Source organism: Chroicocephalus ridibundus, chromosome Z, assembly GCF_963924245.1.
Source record: "Chroicocephalus ridibundus chromosome Z, bChrRid1.1, whole genome shotgun sequence".
NCBI classification, from domain to species: domain Eukaryota; kingdom Metazoa; phylum Chordata; class Aves; order Charadriiformes; family Laridae; genus Chroicocephalus; species Chroicocephalus ridibundus.
The window spans coordinates 30,340,689-30,361,081 of NC_086316.1; the positions used below are offsets into that span (position 1 = coordinate 30,340,689).

At 38.7% G+C, this 20,393-nt stretch overlaps 1 protein-coding gene across 2 annotated transcripts in view; it reads left to right on the plus strand.

The window, feature by feature from the left end:
- Positions 1 to 20,393, plus strand: part of MEGF10 (multiple EGF like domains 10) — a 108,731-nt gene that overhangs the window by 29,896 nt on the left and 58,442 nt on the right. For both annotated transcript variants that reach the window (XM_063320632.1, XM_063320631.1), the window contains exons 4-5: positions 557 to 657; positions 10,607 to 10,699. In XM_063320632.1, the coding sequence (XP_063176702.1) occupies positions 557 to 657; positions 10,607 to 10,699 (194 nt within the window). The remainder of the gene's footprint in view (positions 1 to 556; positions 658 to 10,606; positions 10,700 to 20,393) is intronic.

The following is a 20,393-nucleotide window of genomic DNA, read 5'->3' on the forward strand; positions in this document are numbered from 1 at the left end:
TGTGTGCTGCTCACCACTGCCCTGCAGGGCTGTGCTCGGCAAAAGGCAGCCTCCCCCCTGGCGAGAGGTGCGCAGCGCTACCGGATGCCCAGGAGGTCCGAGCTCTCCCTTGAGCTCTTCCATCTCTTGCCGTAACCAGAACTTCTCTTCTCATGACATCTCTGCCCCTAAAAAACTGGCTCAGTCGCAGCAGGATGATCCCCACAAGTCTCTCCCTTGCAAACTGATAGCTGTAATGATCCAGCAAACTGATTTGTATTGCTGGCCTTTAGCCTCCGCAGGGGATGCTAATGGCAAAGGCAGTGATGCTCTGGTTTGCATATTAGTTAAGTAGCCAAAATCCTTAACTTTTTTCCCTGCTGTCTGGCCACCCATGGACATAGTGCTTGTTGAGGAACCACTAGGGGTCTTGAACTCAGCAACAGATAAATCAATGTCTCTTTAAACTTTTTTTCTCTCCTCTTACTGATACCTGAATTTTTTTAAAATGTGTAACAATATATTTTTGTTTCTGAACCATGAATTATATGTAACAACCATTTATTCTTTTATTTAGGATCAGTTACCGTACTGCCTACAGACATGGTGAAAAAACGATGTACAGGCGTAAATCCCAGTGCTGTCCTGGATTTTATGAAAGCAGGGAAATGTGTGTCCGTAAGTTTAGCTTCTTTTTGCTTTGAAATTCCGTATGTTTATCACAATGCTGGTTTGACTCCTTTTTAATGGGCGACCTGTGGAAGCTGAGTTATGGGGGCTCGGTTATTCATTAGTGGTGCACGTGCAGCTCTCGTCGAAGTCAATTGGTGTTGTGCATATGCAAATGACGGGATAATTGGATCTCACATGTCTAAGTAACCAGTCTTGATGTGATTCTAGCTAATGATCCTATGGAAAATGCACAGCACAAGTGTCAGTGCATTTTCCAACACAGTCAATAAATATGAGATTCAAAACCAGAAGTGAAACAGAAGGTTTTTCTCCTTAGCGTCGGCCCTGGTTGATCCCTATTCTTAGCTTCTCTTGCAGATAGAGAGACCTTAATGACTGTTTGAAGGCAGCAGCACCACCTTTTTGTGTGGCCCATTCCCCAGTCTCCACATTTCCTAAGTCTAAAGAGGGAAGAGCTGTGTCTGAAGCCTGGCGGTGGCCTTGGCTCAGCTCCCTTTCTCTCTGCTGTATGGCATTGTGCAGACCGAGGAAGGTCTGATTCTTGAAATGATAATCATTCAAGAGCATAGAAAGGCAGAATGAAAATGGAGCAGGTGTTAATCCAGAGCCCTGGGAGCGTGTTTAGTAGTTTAACGTAGGGTTGTTCGAAGTCGTGCAGCGGGTTGGGTAGCTCAATGCTTGTGTCGGCAGGACTGACAGCAGGGAACTTGTGATAGGTAAGCACTTGTGAAGGGCAGCATATCCTTGCAGAAGGGCAAATGTGTAGGGCTAAAACTGAAATTAATTCAAATTATTTGTCCCTGTGAATGCACATGTGCAGCACGGACTGCAACGGTAGGTCTTCCAGAAGTCAGGGAAACAAATCTCTTTGTCTTTTCATCTCCTTGAAAAACTGGACTCATCTGGGAAAACCTTTTGTCTGTAACATCATTTGTGATGTTGACCTGTGCATATACTTTTACTAATTTTAGGAGACAGAAAAGGCATGCATTATAGTGGACAGCAGATACATCCATTCCTTGCTTTTGCTTCAGCTCTTCTAATAATGAGATTTAAAAAACCTGCAGAACCTTAACAAACAATGTCAGAGGGACTGAGGCAGTATAGTTTAAGTTTTTCAGAAATGTGGGTCCCTCTAAGAGCAGACTGGCGAGAGGCTGGAGACTCTGGGCTGCAGGGCTCCCCTTGGGCTTGCTGCCCAGTTTCTAAACAGGCAACCAACTGGCAAGCCTTGCCAAGAGAGAAAAAGCAAAAAGCCCATCTTACTGGGAAAGCCACAGCATGTGAGCTGTTTTGGCGGCTGCTTTAGCTCCTCTCATGTGAAGCTCCGTGCCATGTCCCCAAGTCAAACCCCGGCTCGGCTGGTCTGCGCGGGGAGCCCAGTGGCAACCTCCCACCAACCCAAAGTGGGACCTGGACCAAGGCATGTGCAAAAGGCTGGCTCGCCAACAGCATGTTTCCAGCCTACCTCTCAAAGGCACACTGCTTTACCTGGTGTTTTTTCTCAGCCGAGAATGAGAAAAATGGAGTTATGTCGTTCATTGCTTTATTGTCTGCCTTATGGCTATAATGACAGGGGTGAAGGATAGCACTCAAGGTGTGAAGAAGCTTATCCGGGAAAACATCCTGTGAAGTAACAGATAACAAGAAATTTGTCATTGCTGCTGGATTTTGCAGCCCAGTTTAGGAGATGAGAGTGTGGTGGATAACTCTTTGGTCTTTACTGATAAACAAGAGTCTGAAAATCACTATCAGTATGTACATTAAATTTATTTATTCAATACAAATGCAAAATAGTTTCTTAATTTGTGCCTTTCTGCTTGTTGTGAGGTGCGTACTGGAAGTGACCAACAGGATTTATTTATATCCCTGGAAAATTATACCCCATGAATGTCATAACATGTCACACTATCCTCATTTATATTTTTGTTTTACAGCATTTACTGGAATTTGAAAATGCAACAGTAAGATATTTGATTTAAAGTGTTTTCTGCACATGAAAAAGCACGGTGAAAATGATATTTTTAAAAACCAACTTTTTAGAAAAAAGATATATCTGATGATAGATCAGATCTATCTGATGGGTGGATCTATCTGAGATCATGTTGGCAATTTTTTCAGCCTTTTTGACGTGTATGTATTGGACTTACAGGAACCAATGTCTAACTACATTTGTTTATTATACAAGCATATAGTAATGGTCATATTTATTTTTTTATTAAGTAGTATACTTTTTGAAGTATATAACAGTTCACAAGTTGTATACTTCCTGAAGTATATAAGACTGATCACGAGAAGCGTGATGATGAGTCTCTTATGTAACTACAGCTTTTACATAGCTATAGTATATGTAGTAAATTAATTCTATATCAACATAGTAGTACTCAGAACCTTATAAATTCAGATCACATTGGATGTACTAATTTTTTACTGTTACTGTATAAAAAGATCCCAAATGCTGATATTCAGGACATCTCTGCTCTGACTTCTGAAGCAATTTTGGAATGCTTCAGACTTCACATTCTGTAAAACTGAAGATCTTTCAGTGGAGCTAACTTTGCATTTATTTGATTCTGTAATGGTTGACTCCGGAAGGCATTGAGAAACTTTCAGTCTTCATGGTCTTGAACTGAAGCTGAGGATTCAGGGCAAAGGAGGAGCTCAGTGGTTAATAGGTGGCGGCAAATATTTCATGCTTTCCGTTGTTTCAACCAGCTTTCTTCATAATGAACTTGTACACAGTAGAGTAGATAATGCCTACATATGCTGTGATAATGGTAGTCATCCAGTTTAACTTGGAAAGCGAGTGTGGTGCTGTCAGCTGAGATCAGATGGTAAGAGATAATGATATAGGGAGTACTCTTCTGCTGTGTCATCATAGCAGAAATATCAGTGGCAAAAAGTCAACATAAATCTTTTCTGCAAGAAAATGGCAACCACATTGAAAAACACCTCCCCCCTTTTTTATATGCAAAGACAGAAGAGAATCAAAGCCATTTGAAGTGCTGCAGATACCTTCTTTTATGCTGTTGCTGCTCCACGATCCACACAACATTTCCATTAGGGTAGTTTTATTTTCCATGCAGTGCGGATTATTTTTTACTTAGTGGACGATATAGGATGCTTCTAAAAGGCCAAAATATTTGTGGTCCTGTTGATGTTTTGTTGTTTGCTTGTCCCTTTATGTGACTTCTCAATTTAGAGAGCTCAATTAGAAAATTCTACTGGTAGATGATTTTGGTATGACTCAACACTTCAGTGAGCACAGTGATGAACTGAAATATTGTGACTTCTTTTTTAAAATAATAATTAGGAATCTATAGCGTGAATACTCACCTGTCACTATTGCCCTAAAGGTAGTCCTTACTAGTGGAGACTTACTGTCCTTACTATAATGGAGAATTATTTGTCACTGCATAAAGAATTGAATGAATGTACCAGCCTCATGTTGCTAAGTCTGTAAATGCTGTATCTGCAAAGGAAAAGAATGGCCAACAGCTGGAGAACAGCACTGTCTGAAATATAAGTGGGGTATTTTGAGTCTTTTGGAGTCCAGTCTGAACAGATGAATTTGAATTCATCTTAGGATACGAAATTTCTGTGGAGTTATGACTGACTTCCATACGTGCTCCTGAAAACTTTCAATAGGTGAAACTTGTGTTTTCACTTTTTGATGAAAATTCCTTTTTGTGTTTTGTCTTTGGATTCAGCATATATATATATATGGAATATATATATGTGTGTGTATGTGTGTGTAATATATAAATATATGTGGAAAATATACAAAGAGGCCTTTCCTATCACTTATACGGAAATTTTAGTTTAGTTTGTTTTTCTCCAAATTAAAAATAACTGTTGTATTGTAACCTGTCCAAACTCTGATACAGAATTTTAGCATCCTCTTCTTTTGACTAATGCCATTGATAAGAAGACGACAGTCACACTAGAAGTAGATATCTGTTAAAAGTTTTACGGAAAAGACCACCCCACTACAGCAATCATAAGTTTTAAAAAACAAAGATACCTGTCTTTCCAATGTTTCTGAGTTTGTTGAAATGATGCTGCATTTACATCACTATTAGTAAGAAACAAAGTGGCATCAGAAGTCAGCCTCCACCTGCAGCCTTTGGAAGCTTTTCAGGGAACCTCTTGGGGAAGTTTTAAATAATCTTAACAAATATTGTAATAGACACCTTTTTTGTGTGTATAACTTTTGGCCAGTATAGATATATTCTATTGCAGATTTATTATGGCAAGCAGTGTTCAGTCATGCTGAATAGAAAAATTATCCTTTGTTTTATTAGTTGTGCCATATGGGTTTGTGTTCAGGTGGGTAAAAAAATTGTAGTTTAGTTTCAATTCCAAGATTATACGGGGTCAGTACTTGGACCGTTTTATAAGCATGAAGATATCTGTTAATACTTCCAGTATTACCATGGTTTGTGCTCTCCTCATATAATTCCTGTTTGTAAAGGATACAAATAATGTGCAAATTTCTGACTTCTGTCTTCACTATTGCCAGTGCCTCTGCAGAAGAGTAGGCTAACTGGAGCTCAGGTGATTATTTAGTTTTGCTCTGAAAAATTACAGTGTATGTAACTAATGTTTAGATCTGATGGACTTTCTGAGGTGATCCAAGCTCATTTTATATGCAGATACAAAGATAGAATCATTCCATTAAGTTCTGTAAAGGAATTTACTCTTGGCCTCAGAATGTCTGTTGAGTAATTGACTTAGTCTCATATTTATTCAAAATCCTAATATCAGTGGCAATCCCTAGGAGATTTGGCAGACAGATGCTAGGCTGAGCTACAGACTGAGAAGTTTTTACAAAAAGGGCAATGTTGTTCTTTATTTTTTCCACATTTACAAAGTCCATTCAATTTTTAGCATGTTTCTGAAATGAAAGCATTCAAAGACTTTAAGATATCTTCTGGTGACTTTGTTGCAGATTGACACACACACAGAGGCTGACTGATCCTAGTAGCATTTTGGTAGCTTGAACATTAACTTCACATACAGTTTTTGACAGTGTGGCACATTTCTAAGAACATTAAAGCAGAATTATGCTGGTTGAATTTCCTCTACACATGAAATAGAAAACAAACCATTTATGTTAATGCATGACTGGGCATCACTCACTTTAATAGCAACTACTTATCAAGCATAGGAAAAAAGGATTAACCAATGCATATGGTCTAGCATTCAGTATGGAAGTGGAGAATTTGTTTGAAAAAACACATTTATAATACAGTTTAAAAGGTGTTTGAATTTTATTTGGAATGATAAGTGCCGAGGGACCTTGTTTTAATTACTTTTGAGGAAGCTGAAGTTAAGCCTTGTGAAATATGTTGAAGAGGCTCTTTTTTTCTGTTTCCAGTCTAAAATGGCTTGTGCATTCAAATGTAATTCACAACATTTTGAGAATTTCAACAGCTAAAGAATCTTTTTAAATTTTTTTTTTTTAAATTTATATATTGCTTCAATTTGCTCTTTTCAAAGACTGGGTGTCCAGATCAGGATAGAGTGATATTAGCAGAAATGCTAAACACAAAGCACAGTCAGACATGCAGTATGACTTCTTTTGTTGAAAGTCTTATCTGAAAGAAATAATATGGAGATCTACTTACAATACAAAAAGCAGGCCCAGTTCAGATACTCTTCCAGTCTTCCTAAAATGAATTGTCTGTAAAGTTGATAGGAATTTTATTTAATAAATGTCAGTTATGAAATCTCATGAAATCAGATATGATTTCAGGTATCTGCTCATTTGATGGTACGATTAATTTATTTAAAAGGTGGAAGTCTAATTGTGGAACTATAGTTCATTCTCCTGGTCATTTACTTACGTGCATAATTACAGTCAAAATATTTCAAGCTTTTTTATATTAATTGATTTATGTCTGGCTTCTCAAAATGAAAGATCAAAATGCATGCCTAAACTTGCATTAAAAATATTATTACTGGAAGTTCTTCTGTATCTTCTTTTAACATCAGATAATGCAGTGCACAGCTGTCTAAATGTTGTCTATGGTGAAATAACTTTATAAATGAAATAATTTATATGATATATTAATATATATGAAATAATAATGAAATAACTTCATGTCACTTTCTTAAGCACGGGGAGCAGATTCATAATATGCTATTCAGAAATCTCAAGTCTTGGAATGTTCCACTCTTCATATATGGCCTAGTTCTGAAGTGGAAGTCATATGAGGCGCGGGAGTTACTCCGCTCAGTTGTAATACTTTAAGGAGGTGTAGCAATGGAGAGGCAATCCACATTTGCACCACAGCAGGTGTGCTGTAGCCCATCAGCATGTAAGTAGGCATTTGAATTGCAATCTTCTCTTGAGCTGGAGCACCATCTCCCGCTCTTCATTGATATCAGTATGAGACACGTGAAAAGTGTTTGGAAGTGGCAACTTGACCTAAAATTGCATTATACGTTCTATGCATCTAGCATGACTGGCTTAATCCCTCTAGTATGAGCTCCCATCCTGAAGCTGTGGTGCTAAGGCATGTCTGTGAGCATGTTGTCCAAGTCCTTGCTTCACGTCGCTTAGCTTGCTGTAATAATGGTATTGATGATGTGGGTGGGTTACACAGGTATTTTGACACTGATTCTCTTTGCTGAGCTTCCTCAGCAGGGGAGGAAGGTTCATTCAGCTGGTTACAGAAGTACCAGTGCCTGCGACCAAGGTGGGAACAGAGCTCAAGCAGCCTGGTGGACTTGTGTCCCGTGCATGGGGCAGCTCCTCCCATGGGGCAGAAAGGGCTGCTACATGGAATTGCACACACAGCAGCAGATATAGATACTATAAGCATGCTGATTCTCTATAATCAGAAAGAGCAAGTCTACCTTTTGTTTTTTAAGAAAATGAAAGGGTGCGATCCACTCAAACAGACCTGTAACTTGGACAAGGCAAGATTTTAAAGACTTTGAAGGAAACAATAAGATACAGAAGAAAAGGGGAAATGAGTTGTAAAAGGAAATACACAAGAGTGAGCTCAGATTGCTTTTCATATGATAATTGATTTTTGCCTTACAAAAGAAGAAGATATGACTTATGCAATTTACTGCTGCCAGTGGGGTTTTGGTGCTTCTTTACACTGCTCAGTATCAAAAAGCCTTCATGTTAAGTTTTTTCACCTGCACTTGCACATGTGTATTTTCTTATATCACGTCCAACAATTTCATGGAAAACCAAGAGAAAATAGTTTCTCTTTCCCTCGTGTTATTCATGTCTTTTCGGCTTGTTCTAGTCCTTTTCATGTTGTTCTCACCTTACACTTTTTTGTAGGTCATGTAGTAAATGTTGGTTCTCTTATCCCTGTATTCATTGCAATAATTATTTTTTTTTACAGATGCTGTCTCTTAGGGATGTTAACTCAGATTCAGTTGCCAAGAATCAGTCAGCCCATAAGGTGTCTAGAGAATAATTTCTTTTGTTACAAAATAGGTTTTTATGTATATCCAGAGCGTAGAAAGAAATGATTCTTTGATCAGATATGTTTTGGGGCATTAAGAAACTTGTGGGGGGAAAAAAAAGAGGAAATACTGGCTATCTTTAATTCTTTTATATATCTTGACATTTTTTTAAATGTTCTTGGTTTTAGTTTAGCTTCTTCAAAGTAAAGAATTACATGTAACCCTTCTTTGAGAAAGAAATTTGTGTATTTGTATGCCGTATATGTGTAATTATAATTGATCTTCATTGAATTTATTTTCAAGCAGCAGTGTTTATATTATACAACTTCCTCCAGTGGTCCTTATAACATATTTCTTTGTCTTTAGAGTCAGCAGAGGTTTGTCTGTCAAAACCCCCAACACTGTTAATTATAGATAACTTCTATAGCGACTTAGTAGTGGTAGCCTGTTTTGAAGAGTTGTGTTTATGTTCTACTAGTGGAAAACTGAAACAGCACTTCAGTGGCTGAAAAGGAGCTACTGTTGATTTATGCTATTGTGGCTAAGAAAGGAATGCAACTCTAATTTGGGAAATGACTCTGCATTGCAAACACGCTGACCCAAAATTTCATCTGTTTTACATTTGTTCTAAGAGAACTCCATTTTATTATTGGAAGTAATCAATGATTATTTGCCATAGCACCATAGCGTGTGCTGTTACGTATGGATTGTAGGAAGGGCCTATGTGCTCAGCGTGGCCTGAAGGGCAGTGCAAGGAGATGCTCCAAGAGCTTCTTCCGTATCTCTTCCTGGGTCCATTTTCTTACCACATTTTGATTTTATTTTTTTTTCCCATCTGTCTCACAGCGTATGTGGTGGAATGTCACTTTTATTGTGTTTAGCCTTAGTGCTTGGGAATTTGGGTTGAGTATGTTGGTATTCACTAAGTTATTCATACATATGCACATGCAGAGATGTGTATGTGTACAACTGCCGTCTATTGTCTTACAGTTTACTGGTAAGATTTTTCACACGTCTGGTTCAGGGAGAGCTTCAGTGCCCAGGGCAGCATGTACAAGGCAAGAATCTTCAAACATACAAGTAATTCATGTCTAGTTATAAGACTAATGGAAAATTGTGATGTATTATTTAAAGCAATCCTTTTCATAATAAATAAATAGAGAACAATGAAATAGCTTTGTATTAATACCTTGTATCATCTAACATTTAAAAATCCGTATTCTCCCTGTTGACTTCTAATGAAGATCAGTTTAATACACATCTGAAAAGTAGCTTATTAGAAATAAAAGTTGAGAATGAAAATTAAAGGTTCTAAAAATAAACAATTAATGTTTGGAAACCCAGATAATCAAAGATTTTAATATTATATATATGATTGATCTCTGTGTGGCTTTCCTTCTTCTTGGCCATACAAAGTATAAAGATGACCAATGTGCTTCATCGTGTTTAATTCGTAAAAAACCAGGACATTTTGCAAGTATTTTTTGCAATTACTGTACAGCATTTTCAATCCATTCAGAATGTAAATGACTCACATTTAGTCCCAATAAACTTCTTATAAATACCAACTTTGTCTTTTTCCCATCGTTCACCCTGTATTCATTGGTATACTAACGGGATTTGTGTCGTAATTCCTCTGGAAATGTTGATACAAAGAAAATTCTCATCCTGTGCACGTTTTTTATCAAACCAGAAGGAAAGTATTACAGTGTATATATTTGGGAAAATTAAGGGTATTTATTTTGTGATGAATGTGATGCCAGGTTACCAGTTGCTGGTTGTAGATTCTTCCTCTTCAGAGTATTGTATTTTGAGTCAATTGCATCAATGTGCTGGGTATCTAAGCTATTTCAAGTTTTTCTTAAAAGTTTCAAATAAAAACTGTATTTCAAAGTAAGCCTTAACTGTAGGAACACATGCTTGCAAAAAAAACCAAAACAAAACTCTGCAACCATTCAGAAAAATCAATATTAAAATACTGATGTGTTGCAAATTGTGTTTTATCCATGCCGTTGCAAGAGAACCCCTCTTTTTATGCATGCAGAAGTTCCTCTCTCTTTCTTGGTGTGAGAGTTTGCCTCAGAAAATCACAGGGTGGCTGAGGTTGGAAGGGACCTGTGGAAGTCATCTTAGCCAACTTCCCTGCTCAGTCAGGGCCACCTCAAGTCTCTTGTCCAGGATCATGGTCAGATGCGTTTCCAACCTATATCATACTATGACTCTTTTTTCATTAAATGTGGACAATTTTCTCTTTGTTAAACATAAAAGTATTTGAATAGCACCAACATGGTTTTAGTTGGAGCCTTCAAACTTTGGAGAAATAGTAAAGAGTGAAGTAAAATTTATTTTGAAGGGATACCATCAAATATTAATACACTGTTTATTTTGCTTTTAAACAATACTTGAGACATGAAAGATCTGGATTAGGAATAAGTTTAGGATGTTCTTCCTAGTGTTGGGAGTTCTGCTTTAATTCTGTTTTCCTTTCCTTCTCTGACAGCTCATTGTGCTGATAAATGTGTCCACGGTCGTTGTATTGCTCCGAACACCTGTCAGTGTGAGCCTGGCTGGGGAGGACCCAACTGCTCCAGTGGTGAGTTTTCACCTGCTTCTGTCTGTCTTATGCTCTTTCCACGGTGTTGTCCTCTCTTTTGGGTGGATTACCATCGATCCTGTGCTTGGACTCCTGCTTTCTGGTCAGGGGGTTGTTCGGAGTTATCAGGTTACTCTGCATGACCTGATTTTTCTTCATTTACTTGCAGACAGTGTTACCCTGTAGCAGCACTAAATGTCATGAGCTATTTTGTGCTCAGAAACAAGCCAGGAGGTACTGGACTTAGTATCTGGAGTGAAGCAGATAAAATAATATTTCAACTGTAAGAAAATCTCTAATTTTTTATTTTCCTAATGCGTAAAGGATGATGGTGCCTTGGTCATATTTAAAAGCTGTGAGCAAAGCCGTCCTCACGACCCTTTTTCACTCTGCCACTAACTTGTCCCTTTTTCCCCCCTGACTGTGTTCCCCGCACTACTAGTTGCTCCCTGTCCGCTCAGTCTCTTTCCAATTTACTCTCACCGAAGCAGTCACGTTTCTCCAACTTCCTTGTCCTTGCCCTTTGCTGTGAGAGCGCGTGCAGGGGATGAGGGCAGCAGGCAAGGAGTGCCGAGGACACACGCGATGGGGGACAGGGGCAGGCTGGCACCTTTCCTGCTTGGCGTGGGCCAGCAGGTGGTCACGCTTAATAGGGAAAGTATGAAGATCAAGGCCATCGCACCCTCGATGCAGGAACATAGCATGATGTCAGAAACACAAAGTGAAGTAGTAAAGGAATAACAGTTCATGACCTTTTCGGTCACTGCTGTTTTCTTTGCGCGTAAATCCAGACACTGCAGGCTCCAGTAAGTCAACAGGGTTTGGACAGAGGGCAGAAACCCCTCAGTGGCAGGGCTGGCGTGTTTGTGCACTCTCCCTTCCTCTGTCAAAAATAATCATTTGTGCAGAACATGCATTGTTATTTTTTCTTCCCTTTGCCTGATATAGAGCTCTTACAGGAGAAGTCGTTAAGCTAAACAACCAATATCCCTCAACAAGAGTTTCTCAGAGTAATTGTTGATTTTTTTTTTATTCATTAGTATTTGTTATTTATTCCACCTTTCTGTTCCCCTTTGTAAGGTCTTTGGAAGCGTAATGTTTAGGCTAACATTACAACCATATGCTTTGTTATAATCAAGTTCAAAGTGGGTCACTGCTAGTGGGTCACTTTATAATTTAAATTTCACAGAGCATATAAAATTCCAATTCATAAAACAGAGCTTGGTGTCTTGCAAAGACATTATGCTGCTAGTTTACTTAGTATGCGATTCCTGTAAAGATAACTGTGAAAAACCTAGATCATCAGCAGGACAAAAATAATGTGGTTATATTTTCACTTTCATTTTTTTTCTGCTTAACAAAAATAGGCAAATGTTATTTTTTTTCAAAAAAGGTGCTATAGTGACTCTTCATCTGGAGCTGATCTGTTGTTCAGGCAGCCTGTTTTGTGAAATCTGAGAGAGAAAGATTACATGAGGAAGAACTTAACCAGTTAAAAATTATTACATTGTTTTGTATAGTCTTTGTATATACATGTGATTCTTTTCATGAACAACTCTAAAGAAACACTAAGTTTTGTGTAAGACATAAAACCGAATGAGTTAGCAAAGCAATGTTACTGTAATACTGATCTTAATCTAGTGTGCTGAATTGTCAAAAGAAATTGTCAGAAAATGTTATCTTTCTTTCTGAAAGCCTTACGTATCGCGCTTTTCTGTAACTAATCAAACGCGCAGAAGAAATGTGTGTCACTAAACAATGCAGAGTGGGGAGATACTGTTATTTATTGAGATTTCCAAGTTCGAAACTCGCTGAGAGGGCACTTTAGATGAGACAGGAACCTCTAAATCTGTCTTTGGAAATAATCCTTCCTCTCACAGGATTTTCTAGAGTCCATTTCCTTTACCTGCCTGCTATAATTCATTCTGAATACATGTGCAGCTCTTTTCCTCTGCTTCTTCCTCAGTTGGTTGCCTTTGGTTGCTTGTCACAGCGGCCTCAATAGCAGAAATCCTTTTCTGGTGGGTGTACACAACAGGCCAAAGCTGAAAGAGCCTTTGTTCATGTACCTTTGAACAGTGCGATCTCTGGAGAGGTTGGTGATCCTCTAAAGGCTTCTGTGTGACGTTAGAGCTAACTGGAACTGCTGAAATTTGTTTCAGATCATTACTGTAGCCCTAGGAGAAGGGGGGCTAGGCTGAGGAAGAGGATATGTTTGTGCCTGCACTACAGGGTCATTTTTTGGGGAATTCATCCCATTCTATGTGGAAAAACTTAAGGAAGATGTTGCTTTCATCAGTTCTGAGTTTGAGTGCTGCAGTTTGTTTTAAGCTTGTGTGATTTCCTTATCCGAGAGCCACAGTGCAGATCAAATTGAATTAAAGAGCAGTGGATAGTGTTGGCTCTCTGGCACTGAGTTTTATTGTTGCTTGCCCTACATAGGAGACTTTAAAATTTTGCCTTCAACTGTATTTCCTGCATGATCCTTAACTTGGTTAGTTTTAGTGACAGAAAGGTACAATGAGATAAAATAGAGAGATGCTTTTTTTTAGTAATAATTTTGTTGATATGGCAAGTTATTTATTCAAGAGAAATACATGCAAATTGCTGTACTGTAGTAATGTTTATCATATAAACATTGTAACTATGTAACTATTTAACTGAATAATGGAAAAGGAACAATGATTACAAGGCAGGCCAGTATTTTTGTAAGGCAGACAGTCAGGGATTTAATGGTTACTGATGACCAAATAAAATACTGTGACTGAGAGGGATAGATTATTCTCAAAGTGTGACATAATAGGCAAACTTCCAGATTTAGTAATCTGTTTGTTTTCATGGACATAAACATCTCAGAAGCAACTGTTCTACCTAAGCACCAAACATTTTGTAAAACTGCAGCACTAACCTTTTTCTTCCAAAGGACTATGCTTTCTGCGTTGGGATTGATTATTCTCTTTACAAAGGAATTTAATCTGTCAGTATCTGAGAACAGAGTTAGTCCTATTGCAGCATCTGTCCATCTGCCAGCCACCAGCTTTATTTTATCTGTTGATTCTCTGTTGTATTTATCCAGTGTGTTTAAAATAACATTTTAAACCATATGCCACAGTGTGACCATGGCTTTCTGGGTGTTAATTGCAGACAAGTGCTTCCTAGATGCTGTAATGTTCTCTCCAAAAATGACAAGAGTGATTGCAAGGACTTAATTCGTGCATTGTGCTGTAAAAGCTGAATCAGCAAGCTTCCCCTGCTGTCTTTGCCTTCCACTGTGTGGTAGGCCTATAATAGCAAGGCCTAATAACCTTGCTAGGGACTCAGCTTTTTGGGAGACTCCCATTTCTTTTTGTAGCAACCATTACCTCCTTTTTGTGATGAGTCTTAGACAACTCCCAATGGCCTAGGTCAGTGGCTGCTTTCAGTTTAGTAAGAAGAGGAATGTAAAGATTTGACTAGACTACTTAGTCTGTCCTCTTTGAGTGCTTAGTTCTAGCCCAAGCCGTAACTCTCCATCACATCCTCTGCCTTTCTGAAAACCTTACATCCCACCTGAAAGGAAAACAGGATTTCATGTATTCTTCTGTCAGTAAAACCTCAGTGGTGGTCTCGGAATTTGGCTAATTAAATAATATTTCCTTGGGGAACATTTCCTCTGTTGAGATGTACTCTTTCTTCAGGCCTTTTCTTTTCAGTTAAAGGAAATATACTGTATTAGGCAGTGTTTCCTTGCAGCGAATTTCAGTGGGAGGTGATGAAGGAGATGATGATAACGTACAAATATCTGAAAAGAAATACTACTTGGACTGAGACATCACTCATTTGCAGAACACTTCCATTCTAGCAGGAGAGATGACAGTCATGTGAAACAAGTTATTCTAATAAAGATTTATTGACCGAACACAGTAGTCACGTCAATGACAAATGAGTGGACAGAAGAGTGTTGGACCTGTCCCCTGGAGCGAATGAATCAGTACAAGCAGCACTGTCAGCACCCCTTTGAAGAAGTGCTTGTGAACTTCAGGAGTATAAGTTGATCGGGTCTGGGCTGGGGACAAGACAAAATTTAGAAAAAAGGACACAGTTGTAAAGATAGGCATGTGTGTAGATTTAAAATGAAAGCAAATACATTTTATTGATAAACAAACAAACCAACAGAAACTCTCCCTCCCAAACCGGATTATTCTTTATATCAAACTTTTAACTTGCATGTGTCAGATGCGTTATATGTTGTAAGAGCATTTTTACTACAGGTTGTGTATAAAGCAGTCTTCTGTAAAAGTTGCTACATGTAGTGATAGTTGGATGTCTAGACATGTAAAGAAGATCAAACCATGTTTTACATTTGCAGATTATGTTTTCTGCTCACGCTCTTGCAACTGTATTTGCTGTAATACACAGTATACGGACCTGATTGTCAGTTGTGAATGCGTGTGCAAGAGAGATGCACATGCAGCCTAACACGGAGCCCCACTAAGCAATCAGGACATTCACTTTGTTTTTCTTCTCATGCCTAGTAGTCCACAAATAATTCCTTCAAAATCAATAGGACACTTTCTGAATAAACTAGACCAGAGGCAAGAGGCCAAAATCAATATTACACTGACTTGTCTGCAAAGATTATAGCCTTCATGATCCCCCAGCTGGCCTAAGCAGTAAAGCAAAAAGGGGATGACATGTTTTTGGTTTATGACAAGTATGTTAGGATTGTTTGTGGAAATGTGAAAAGGATTTTCTATTTTTATTGTATTTAAGTAATCTGAGGTTTGTTTGAATCACTGGATTTTAATTTGTAATTTGATTCTGTTGGTAATTAATAGAGTTTCATTGGGACTATAGAATGAGGGCATGGGGGTAGAAGAAGTGGCACTAAGGCGTAATTTGACTCCAGGGTTTTATAAAGCACGAGAAGAGAACTGGCTTTTTCCTTAACACATTAAGCTAAGCATCTAAACCTGGCATCTCAGAGAAACATCTTCTTGCCTTTAAATGCACTTGTTAAGGAAATTTTCAAGGTACGGTAGCTTTGCTAGTGTCAGATTTTCTTCACTGTCATGGTGTTCGTAAAGTTCGCAAATTCCATGACAATCTCGCTGTTTTCTTCATGGGATTTGGCAGATGCAGAATATGGCAGAAACTGGATCCTTTGGCATAGCTTGTGTGAGACACTCACGTGAGTTACAAGCACTGCCAGTTTCTCAGTGGAGCTTATAATTTCCATTAACCCTGCAGAGGTGGATGTGCGACTATTTCCCACGGACACACTGGCACCCCAAATGAAGCAGCCCCCTTGGTGTGAGTACCAGGCAAGGTGCCTGGGAGCATCCTGTACACTCTGATGGCACAGCTCATGAATCTTGAATTGAGCTTCTTTGAACAAGGCATTGCTTTCCTTTTTGTTTGTCAAAAGCATTTTGAGTAATGGAGCTTGCAAGATACGCTTAGAGAGATAGCTCATCCTTAAGTTTTCCAAGCCATTCAACAGGCTGCAGAAATAAGTTCTGGTTTTAACCACATGCTGGCACCAGAAGGGCTTGACTCCCAGAACTGAGAAACAGCTAAACACACAAGTGAAACTGCAGAATATCCTGGCAGAGAGCTGTGTGCTTTTATGGAAAATGTAGAGCAATAGCTCACTCAAGTAATGCCTCCTGCCCCGACTCCCAAATGGCCACACGTGCAAATGCATCCCGTTAGCAAAAGTGGCAGCAGCTCATAAACAGTCTTAAATTTAAGCTTTTCCTATTACACGTGTCTTCCCATACTCTTCACTGTCCTTAATTCTTCTGTAATTATTACTTCTGTGATTCACCTAACAGACTTCTCTTCAGTTTTGCCAGCTGAACTCTTTGTTTTCTCCTCTAACAAGGCTAAAAGTCTTTGGGTTGGGAAAATAACCCACCAGCAAGTTAGATCAGGTGCAAATAGGAAAAACAGGTATTAATGGAAGTTGCCACCACCTTCATTGTTGACAGAGTCACTACAGTGTCGCTATGGTACGTGATATCAAAATTACCAGGGCTACATAGCAGCTGTGCTTTTTCAGTCCAATGATGTATTTGAAATTATATTATTCTTATGTTTGATATAATTTCTGTCCTATAAAGCATTTTGGTTTTGAAGTTCTGGGGAGCTGGACATGCTTCAGTGTTTTGCTGAATTACAGTTCCAATCTTTAATCAAAAATATATTTTCTAGAAAGCTGAGTTATTAAATATACCTATGTGAGATTTACTGCAGGAAGGCATTGCAGTAAATGGTGATACTTTATTGATTTGTAAAAATTTTCTGAATCAGAGTTGCTTTTCATTTTTTCTTTTCACCATTTTGTAAACTCATTGTATTTGTGGTGTTTACCTAAGTTGATTTCTTGAATAATATCTGTGTAAATTTTGTTTTTCTAATAACAGTGCAAAAGTATTGGCTTAAGTTCAATCTGCCTTACGTATTGGCAGACCTAGGTATTGTTGGTGGCTCACTTAGAGATTTTTCAAGGATGTGAAGGATAAGATTTGTTGGTAATTTAAAAATTAAGATGACCTTCAAGTCATTGCAAAAAAAACCATAAAGTCTAATTTATGGTCCTACAAGGAGATCTGTGCAAAATCAGGATCATGGACAACAGTCCATTTTGTACAGTACAATCACATTCTTATAATTTTGTAATTTTTCCTATAGTACTGATTATTTTTAACAGCACCAAGAGCCATCTGTGTGTGTTTTCCTTAGCAACTATCCAACCTTGTGTTCTGATGTCCAAAGCACTTTAAAGAGTCTTCTGAAATTTATGGCATGTGAATGGCATATATTTCCAGTCTATTATAGGATCTGAAAAACACATTTTCATTGTTCTTCCACTTCACGGATCAAAAGGCTTTTACAAAGTAAAAAAGAAAAATCCCTAAATTAAATTAAAGCTTAGCATTTTGAATAAAAATCCTTTCTTACACACAAAACAAAACGTAAGAATGAAAAATATGCCACAGGGTAAAAAGCCTACAGTGTAACAAATGAAATCAGATAGAAACAAAAGACTCAAAGAAAATCCAGATTTAATAGAAAGAGTGTTTGGAAAAAAGCCCACTACTATGCATTTATGTGTCTGGAATGTAGGTAAAATAAGTCTTTTACTAAAAGGCATTGATATTTTATAATTACTATGAGTGATTCTTTAAAGGGAAAAGATTCTTTTCTGATATGTATGTGCATATATTTTCATAACATCCTGAGGTGACTAGAACAGAGCATATTAAAAAAATAGGAGGAATAATCTCATGTTTTTATTAAATAAGTCTTTGAACTTTTTAAAAGGATATTTTTATTCTACTTTTCAGAACAGATGGGCTTTTTTTCTCGCTTTTTTGACTCATTTCTTAAATTTCTGTTTGCTATGTTCCACGTTTATTGTCTTGCAGTCCAGGCTGACATACAAGTTGATGTCACTAGGGGCTTAACGCATCTTGTTGAATTTTGAACACACTTGTGTATTTATAGCTTTTAGAATCAGTGGAAATTTACTTTTATTTGGTTTAAATTCCAGTTGGGAGAATTATTATCGGTTTCCTATCCTGCAGGAATATCCTAAGCGAAAACAACACCATCAATTTAGTTCTGCAGCTAACCAAATCATAATAGCAGGGAGCAGTTTCCAGAATACTCCCTAAACTTTCCAATAAGGATGATATGGATTTAGATTAGTGACAACATTTATATTTTTGTCATGGTTTTTGCTCAGTGAATCAATTAATGTTGTTCGGAACACAAACATGCTCAGAAATGAAGATGATTAAGAGTAGCATCTACCTGGCTATGACTTTTCACATCCTTATCAGTTAAGTGTAACTGAGGATCCATAAAGTATTATCCCAGTATAGTTTCGCATAGACCAAAGGTACATGATATAATAATATATGACCTATTTGACTGTTGTCATTGTATGTGAAATACCTCCTTTCCTGTGAAGAAGGACAATAATCCAGTTTTCTGACAAAATTTTGATCCGGAGTGTGGTGTATGCCATGTCTTTGCAAGCCTTCATATTGTAATTATGGCACTCTCTTTGGGCAGAACAGTAAACACATTTTCAGGTATGCAAAATACAAGACTAACACGTGAATTGGAGTTACATTTCCCTTCTGTTGACACTTGAAAGTTAGATGGACATACGTTGCTGATGGAGAAAAGGGAGGACTTGTCCTGGGTGTCCCTCCTTACTGAGGTCATCTGAAGAAGTGTTGAGGTGAGTTGCTCCTCTCACCTATGAATTTAAATGCCATCTTCATAAAAAGTTACTCTATTTTGTTGGGAGATTCATCAGATTCTACTTACTGCCAGTTAGATGTCTAAAGTATTAGCTCGACTAATGTATATTTATGTTGAGACAAACATGTTTCTTGCATCTGAAACAGAGGGAAGAGTGATTCTTCCTAATGCTAAACTCTAGACAGCCTTAGAGCAATTTATGGACAAGATTTTCAGTGGGCTACTCCTTTGGATAAATCAAAGTTTTTTCAATATTGGTCTATTTTACTTACACGGGCTCTGGTTGGCTATTAGTGGTGGTTGTTCTTTGATAATGCAAGTGACTTGTAGGCCCTCCTAGAAATGTTACTCTTTTCTTATTTATATACTCTGCTCCAAAATACTGGAATAGTTTGTAAATAGGGCATGTTACAGTTCGTCTACTTTTAGTTGTAGATGATGGTCATTCTTGCTCCTTGGTAGACCTCATGGCTGTCACTGCTGGGGATTTGTGGACTCCTTCTGCAAGTAAAAATACAGAAGAAAGTTGCCTCCACCCCAGAGAACATGTGGTTGAAGTAAAAGAAAAAAGGTAACACAAAGCTGGAAACACGTAGGAGATAAGCATTCTCCTGGAGAAGCTGGCGAATCATGGCATAGGCAAGTGTACTCTTCACTGGGTTAAAAACTGGCTGGATGGCCGTGCCCAGAGAGTTGTGATTAATGGGGTGAAATCCTCTTGGCGGCTGGTCGCCAGTGGTGTCTCTCAGGGCTCAGTTTTGGGGCCAGTTTTGTTTAATTTCTTTATCAATGATCTGGATGAGGGGATTGAGTGCACCCTCAGTAGGTCTGCAGATGGCACCAAGCTAGGTGGGAGAGTTGATCTGCTTGAGGGTAGGAAGGCTCTACAGAGGGACCTGGACAGGCTGGATCGATGGGCCAAAGCCAACTGTATGAGGTTTAATAAGGCCAAGTGTCGGGTCCTGCATTTTGGTCACAACAGCCCCAAGCAACGCTACAGGCTTGGGGAAGAGTGGCTGGAAAGCTGCCCAGCAGAAAGGGACCTGGGGGTGCTGATGGATGGCCAGCTTAACATGAGCCAGCAGTGTGCCCAGGTGGCCAAGAAGGCCAACAGTATTCTGGCTTGTATCAGAAATAGCGTGGCCAGCAGGAGTAGGGAAGCGATCGTGCCTCTGTACTCGGCACTGGTGAGGCCTCACCTCGAGTACTGTGTTCAGTTCTGGGCCCCTCTGTACAAGAGGGACATTGAGGTACTGGAGTGTGTCCAGAGGAGAGCTCCCAGGCTGGTGAGGGGTCTGGAGACCAGGTCATATGAGGAGAGGCTGAGGGAGCTGGGCATGTTTAGCTTGGAGAAGAGGAGGCTGAGGGGAGACCTCATTGCCCTCTACAACTGCCTGAAAGGAGGTTGTAGAGAGGTGGGTGTTGGCCTCTTCTC